This window comes from Monoraphidium neglectum (genome assembly GCF_000611645.1).
Source record: "Monoraphidium neglectum strain SAG 48.87 unplaced genomic scaffold scaffold00512, whole genome shotgun sequence".
Taxonomy (NCBI): Eukaryota; Viridiplantae; Chlorophyta; class Chlorophyceae; order Sphaeropleales; family Selenastraceae; genus Monoraphidium; species Monoraphidium neglectum.
In genome coordinates, this window is record NW_014013116.1 from 6,279 (window position 1) to 13,121 (window position 6,843).

The window sequence follows — 6,843 nt, forward strand, 5'->3', positions numbered from 1 at the left end:
CCCCGCCCCCCTTCCGCCCGCCCCCGTCGCCCGCCGCCCACCGATGGCCTCGAAAAAGTCGCCCTTGAGGTTGCGGCACGCCCCGCGCGCGTAGCCCGCCTTCACGTGGTTGGGGTCCAGCGTCAGCACCGCCGAGAAGTCGCGGATCGCGTCGTCCAGGCCCCCCAGCTTCTCGTGCAGCGCGCCGCGGTGGTACAGCGCGTCGACGCTGCGCGGCTCCAGGCGCAGCACGGCGCCGTAGTCGTCGAGGGCCTCCTGCAGCGCGCCTGCGCGCGGCGGGGCGGCGGGGGCGGCGGGCGGGTGAGCGGGGCCTGCCTGGGCACCAATCACCCGGGGATGGCCCGGCTCGGTCAAAGAGCGCCGCCCATTGGGCCGGGGCGGTGTGGCCAGGGGCAACATGCTGCATCGCCTCTCCACCGCATGTGCTGTTCCGTGCCACATACAGTCACTCCTGCCGCCCCTTGGCGGCGCACATGCGTGCGTCAACCGTGCGCCCGGGCCACACCGGACCCGGCGGACGTTCTGCCACCCTCTGCAAGCCCTTACCCACCCTTTTTACTGTATGACGATGCCCTGATCAGCAGGGCACGGACGTTACGCGGGTTATCACGGAGTTTGCGCCCGCACGCCTCGATCAGGCGATCGTAGTCAGCGTTGCGCCTGAAATAAAGGACCCGGTTGGGCGATTTCCGCGCTTCCTCATCCTTATCGATGAAGTCCTTCCGCCGGGTGAGGATCGGCCGGGAGAGGGCGTCCAAGTCGTCGTCTGCACCGGTCTGGTGCACCGACAGGCGCCTCTCTAGGCTCCCCGGGGCCGCCATTAGCTGCTCTAGGACAGCTACCGGCCCATGTGTACCAGCAGCGGGTCAACCAATCGCTGTGCGGGGCCGTTTCTGATACGGATGGGTGACAAAGAGCTTTGAATAGACGTTTTGGACGTGTTTCTTATTGTGAAACGACGTGGCTGTAGATCGACTGCGAGTGAGGGTGCATGTCTGCTGCTGCTGCAGCAGCAACAGGTGACACCGGACGCATCAGGCGCGGCACCAGGATACCGTGTGATCACATCTTCGTCACGAGCTCTTCAAGACAAATATATATATCAAGCGAGTACGTGCTGCTTTCAGCTCAGATCCGCTACTGTATGATATCAAATCATACGCGTTCAAACCCATCGCAATACACAAAATGGCGCAGCGCATAGCCTGCAGCGTTTTGGTCGCGGTGCTCCTGACAGTGTGCTGCTCAGGGACGACCGCGGCAGTGGGTGCCACAAACATGCAGTGTGGCTCGGCTGCTGGCGGCACCTTGATTGACCTGACGGTCCCAGTGCGCGCGGGCATGCCGGTGTGGGCAGGCCAGACAGGACTCGCACGGAACTGGCGCGCCCTCAGCCAGTGAGGCAGGGTTGAGGGGGACGGTTGTGCTGCTGGCCCAGCCTCGCCCGACCTGACCACACTCAGCGGCAACCGTGACCTTGCAAAGCCACTGCGCCTCCGCCTGCAACGGCACATTGCCGTCTCGCTGCTCATCTTGTTGTAGGCCCTGGCTTTGGCGGGCCGGGCGCACCCTACACCCTTTCTGCCCATCCGACTGGCATCCGCCATGCAGATCACAGGACGAGGGTGACATCGTCAACCAGAGCTTTCTAACACTCGATGCTCATACGGGCACCCACATTGTGGGTGGTCAGGCCTGTTGTTGAATAATTACACAAGGGGGAAGCGGCCGCCCCCGCTTTCCGCCACGGGTGCACGCCTGGGGCCGATATGAATGCCGCTTCCGGCCGCGCGTGGGGCACCGCGCACGCCGCCCCGCCAGCAGCCGCGATGCCTTGGATCTCAAAAGCCGCCCTGCACACCCGTCGCCCCTGCCAGGACGCCCCCAACCACTTCCTGAACGGCGGCGCGACCATTGAGCAGCTGCCGCTGTCGGCCCTCATCGGCCCCGCTGACATCATCGACGTGCCCGACTCTACAAACGTGACGGCCGACGCCCTCCGCGCCCTGGACGTCCCCGCCGACGCGACGCGCCTGCTGTTCCGCACCTTGAACACCAGGCGGCGCCTGATGGAGGTGACGCCGTTTGCGAGCGACTACGTGGGGCTGGACGCGTCGGCGGCGCGATGGCTGGCGAAAGAGCGGCCGGGGGTGGTGCTGGTGGGGATCGATTACGTCAGCATTGGCATGCTGGAGGATATCGTTGAGGCCCACAAGGAGCTGTTCAGAAAGGTGGGCGCGTGCGGATGCGGTGTGTAGGTTCCGTCATTGTATAGATTCATTGTGAAGATTGCGATGCGCAGCTATGTGTTTGTGTGTGTGTGTGTGTGTGTGTGTGTGTGTGTGTGTGTGTGTGTGTGTGTGTGTGTGTGTGGAACAGCAACGGAGACGGGTGGAAAGCAGCCAGGGCATGGATCAGGAAATGTGGCTTGAGAATGAAACGCCCGCGGCGCCAGCGCGTCACCCAACAGCAGAGCATCAGTCTTGCTTTTCAAGAGGGGCGGATCAACCCAAGAGCTGTGGGAGCTCCGGCCTCCCGACTTCATTTGCTCAAGGTGACCCACTTACACAACGTGCACGCACCTGCGCCGCCACGCCGCTGGCGCACCACCGCGCAGGGCACCGTGGTGGTGGAGGGCCTGGACCTCTCCGCCGCCCCCACCGGCCGCCACCATCTCACCTGCCTGCCGCTGCTGTTGGTCGGCTCCGACGGCGCTCCGGGCCGCTGCATCCTGCAGACGAACTCTCAGGGCGCTTCAAAGTGAAATGCGCGAGGGATGGCTCGCGGGCTGCTTTGACGGCAGGTTTCTGTTTTTGGGGGCCTGGCTTGAGCCTTGCAGGCTATGCTTCCAAGCTTAGTGCACTGCAGCTGCGGCCATTACTGTTTGCTGTCGCTATTTTTTCTTCTTCTTCTTGTCTGCCTGTCCTGCTTTGCTTCTGCTTCTTGCCTGCGCAATGCGATATTCCGCCTTGCCTTGTTCAATTGCATGACTCTTACAGGCTTCATGCAAACAATTCACAAACAGTTCATTCATGTAACCCTCAAGCGGCCGCGGTGCGGAGATTCGACATGCAGCCAGTGCAAGGACTTTTCCTTGCTTGCCGCGCAAGCGTGCAACGGTGGATTCACCACCCACTCTGGCTACAAAACACGCCCCCCCCTCCAAAAGACACACACAACCACTACCACTACAATCAACAAAGCCACAGTCACGCTGCTAGCCCTGAGTGGGCGGGGCCCAGCTGCTCCCAGCAGGAGTGGTCAAGGAGTGCATTCTCGTTTGAGCTCGCAACCACATCTGAGCTGCATGCAAGCTGGAATCATGCAAGCTTGGTGTAAGCAGGGAACACGCAGGAGGCGATGGGGGCCGCCCAGAATGCAGGGCACAATTTCAAACCCAGCACTGTGGACTGTTTCGTTTCCAAAATTCCTCCAGTGCGTTCATGTCTGGCCTGCAGCGTGGCACCCCGTATTGCAGGGGGCCAGGCTGCAAGCGCGGCAGCATGCAAGTGGAGATGCGCCCGGATGGCGCGTGCACGCGCTATTGTTGCTGCCGCCGCTGCCTGGGCCTTCAAGGCGCTTTCAGTCGCGCTGCCGTGTCTCGCGCGTCAGACCTTGAACTTCACGCCTTGGTGACGAGGCGCAGGACATCGGTCAGGGTGATGATGGACACGGGGGCGCCCTTCGCATTAGTCACGTATACGCGGTGAATCGCGTGGCCCACCAGCGCGGCCAGCACCTGACCATGTTCAATTTTGAATGGAACAAAACACATACTCAGGGGGCGGCGTGGTTGGGCTGCAAGCTGGAAGCTCGAGTGAGGAGGGTCGGGGCAGGAATGACAAGGCACGGCGGGTGTCCAGGCGACCAACGAGCCCTTCCGCCCAGGTGCGAGGCCGAGCCCCCCCCCCCTGCAGGGGGGGCCCCAGGGAATGGGCGCGGCGGGGCGCGAGCAGGAGATCTGGGGTGGTGCCACGGCGTGGCACGAGGCCGGTCAAACCAATAGGCGGCAGGGGCGCACCTCCTCGAGGGTGCTGATGAGCGATACGGCGACGGCGGGGCCGAGGGCACGCTTGGCCGCGAACACGGCGGCTGGGAGCAGCAGCAGGGGGAAGTCCTCGGCGGCCAGGCCCCTGGGGTACAGCGAGGAGCGGCAGGCATGAAGGGGGTTGTGCGAAGGGACTGCAAATTTGTGGCTGGTTGCATTCTGTTGTGCCTCGACTGCCCAAAAGAACAGGCTGATACACGTTCGGCAACCACTGAGGCTGCCTGGTCCTTTTACGTGTGTGTGGCGCGCCATGAGCTGCCTGTCTGAAGCGGCCAGGCATGGGGTGGGCCCCCGCTGGCTGAACGCTGTTGCGTCTGTGGGTCTTCAACAAAAGCTTTTGCGCAACCGCTGATTGCACGATTGCTCGGGCGCCGTTGACCTTGGTCACCGCCAGGCTGCGGGCACCGCCCCTTCCATTCAAGCCCTGAAGGCCCCGTGCCTCCACCCTTTAAACCGCTCCCCCCCCCTGCCTCAATCACGCCGCCCGATTGCACAAGCCCTGCAAGCCATTCTGAGAGCCCCCCTCATGAGCGGGTGACGGCCGCTGCGTGGCGGCCCCAAAGGAGCGCCCAGGCACCGCAGGTGCGCGGCCGCTCACCTCAGGTCCGAGGCCGAGAGGCTGCCCACCAGCCTGCCGTCCTCGACCAGGCCCAGGCTGCTCGTGTGGTCGCGCGCCATGAAGCCAAACGCCACCAGCGCAGGGGTGGACGCCTGGGGTTGGAGGGTGGTGCAAAGGGGCCAGGGCCAATCTGGGGGTTGGTCGGGGCAGGGGACCAATGTGGTAGTTGGTTCGGGGCAGGGGTTGCAAATTTGGGGTGGGTGGCGGAGGCAGGTGGGGTTGGGCCGCTGGGACGGCCATGCAAGCGTGGCATACTGGCCGCGTCAACACGCCCTGTCAATGCCAACATGCACTGATCTCCACTGGGCCTTGCACCTGCAGACCACGCAAACACTCGTGCGGCCACGCACCTGCACAGTCAGAGCGGCGCCCACGTCCAGCTCCAGCTCCTCAACCGTGGAGGACAGGGCGCCGCCGAGGCAGGCGCGGCTGTCATAGAGCAGCTTGACCACGTCTGACTGGCTGACCACGTGGGTCACCTGGTGACGCCGCCATGGGGTAATCAGTACGGGTCTACGGGTGAGAGGTTCAGGCACTACGAGGGGGCCTGGCTCGGCATGCTGTATTAAGGTGAGCATGAGAGGCTTGCATGTGATTTGCAGCAACCTTCATGGGGGCAGCTTGAGAGGCGGGGGCTTTGTGGCAAGATGGGGACGGCAGCGGGGCAAACTCGCGCCGTGGGGACGGATTGGGCACGCACCTTGAGGCCGGTGGCGTCAAGGCGCGCGCTGCCGGGGGTCACATTGACCACGGTGGTCTTCTGGCTGGGGCTGCGGATCATGCGGGCGGGCTGGGCGGCGGAGCAGACATACAGACGGTGGTGCACCTGAAGGGTGGGTTGTGGGCGGGGCAGGGGAGAGAGGCAGCTTGCACTGACCGTTGGTGACTATGACTGACTTTGTTCTGGGTGCCGGGTTGCTGGACGCCCATCCCATACGCCTCTGGCGCCTGGTGCAGGCAGGCCAGCAAGCTCTGAAACTGGCATACCCTACATGGCTTGGTGCACCACAGCTCCAGCATTCTGCCGCACGCAACATGGAAACCGCTCCATGCACACATGATGCATGCATGCCAACCATCTTGTCCAACGTCCTGTAACTCCCCCCTCGCCAACAACCGAGTAAATTCAGCCTGCCAACCGTCCCAAACTTTCCGTCACTCAGATGCGTGCGTGCTCGCTCCACACGACACGCACGCATGCACCTGAATGCGCACATCAAGCACGACACACACGCACACACACACACACACGCACACACGCACACACGCACACACACACATACACGCACGCGCGCGCACGCACGCACGCACGAACGCACGAACGGGCGCGATTCATTAGTGCGCCAACGCCGGTGCCACAAACACACCCAAGCCCCTCACGTTCTGGTCCTGAATCCTGAAGGACTCCATAACGGCGTCCATCAGCGTGGACGCGTCGTCAGCGCTGAGCAGCCACAGGTCGCCGGCGTGCTGCAGCTTGTCCACGGTCTGGGGGCGGGTGAGGGGAAAATGAATGGAGTTCTGATTGAAAGCTTGTGTGAGGTCCACAGGGAGCGCGCGTGTGTGCATGACGAGTATGGGTGCGTGCTAGGTTGTGGCAAAGTTGGCGTGTTGGTGTTGGAACCTGTCCCGCAGCTGCGCGGCGGCTGCGGTCGCTGTTGGTACGGCCCCTTGGATGTGTGCGTGCCCAACATTGGGCACCTGTTGTCAGCAAAACGCGGCTCGCCTGGGCGCAAAAGGCCTTGCCAAATGCCAGGAGGTCGTCGGGCGTGGTGGAGTCAAGCTTCTCAACCCTGGGTGATGGTGAGAGCACGGAAATGGCGACCATGACGGCTGGCCCAGGGCGGCTGGGCATGGACAGGCAACTGGCAACGAACCACTATTGCCCACTGCGTGGTGACGAGCGGGGCGCCCCACCCTGCAGCCACCAGTGCGCGTGGCCGCCAAGCACGCATGGCCGCCATTGAAGATCCCTGGATCCTTTCAAAGGACCCGGACTCTCAATCGCGAAACCAGTCGCGTGGGCGACGCGTTTAATCCGACAAACCTGGGCCGGGGCCCCAAGGGCCCCTCACACCAGGGCCCAAGCCCCACTGCCATCACACCACCCCCGCCCTCCCTCCCGATCACGTGGCCCCCATGGCCCCCACGGTCATGGCGCCCCGCTCTCCTGAGC

The 6,843-nt window shown here is 63.5% G+C and overlaps 3 protein-coding genes across 3 annotated transcripts in view; 1 reads left to right on the forward strand and 2 right to left on the reverse strand.

Moving 5' to 3' along the window:
• The window catches only part of MNEG_3889 (TPR repeat-containing protein), a gene marked incomplete at both ends in the record, with an annotated part of 5,827 nt that extends 5,006 nt beyond the window's left edge, over positions 1 to 821 (reverse strand). The window contains 2 exons of the mRNA XM_014047629.1: positions 42 to 266; positions 551 to 821. Of these exons, the coding sequence (XP_013903083.1) occupies positions 42 to 266; positions 551 to 821 (496 nt within the window). The remainder of the gene's footprint in view (positions 1 to 41; positions 267 to 550) is intronic.
• A 1,008-nt stretch (positions 822 to 1,829) lies between these two features.
• On the forward strand, positions 1,830 to 2,764 carry MNEG_3890 (hypothetical protein; the record flags this gene model as incomplete). Its single annotated transcript, XM_014047630.1, has 2 exons — positions 1,830 to 2,231; positions 2,618 to 2,764. 2 exons carry the CDS (start codon positions 1,830 to 1,832, stop codon positions 2,762 to 2,764), a joined length of 549 nt encoding a protein of 182 aa, XP_013903084.1.
• An 858-nt stretch (positions 2,765 to 3,622) lies between these two features.
• On the reverse strand, positions 3,623 to 6,495 carry MNEG_3891 (hypothetical protein; the record flags this gene model as incomplete). Its single annotated transcript, XM_014047631.1, has 7 exons — positions 3,623 to 3,739; positions 4,022 to 4,133; positions 4,647 to 4,759; positions 5,018 to 5,146; positions 5,368 to 5,493; positions 6,048 to 6,155; positions 6,385 to 6,495. 7 exons carry the CDS (start codon positions 6,493 to 6,495, stop codon positions 3,623 to 3,625), a joined length of 816 nt encoding a protein of 271 aa, XP_013903085.1.
• Positions 6,496 to 6,843: the final 348 nt, after the last annotated feature.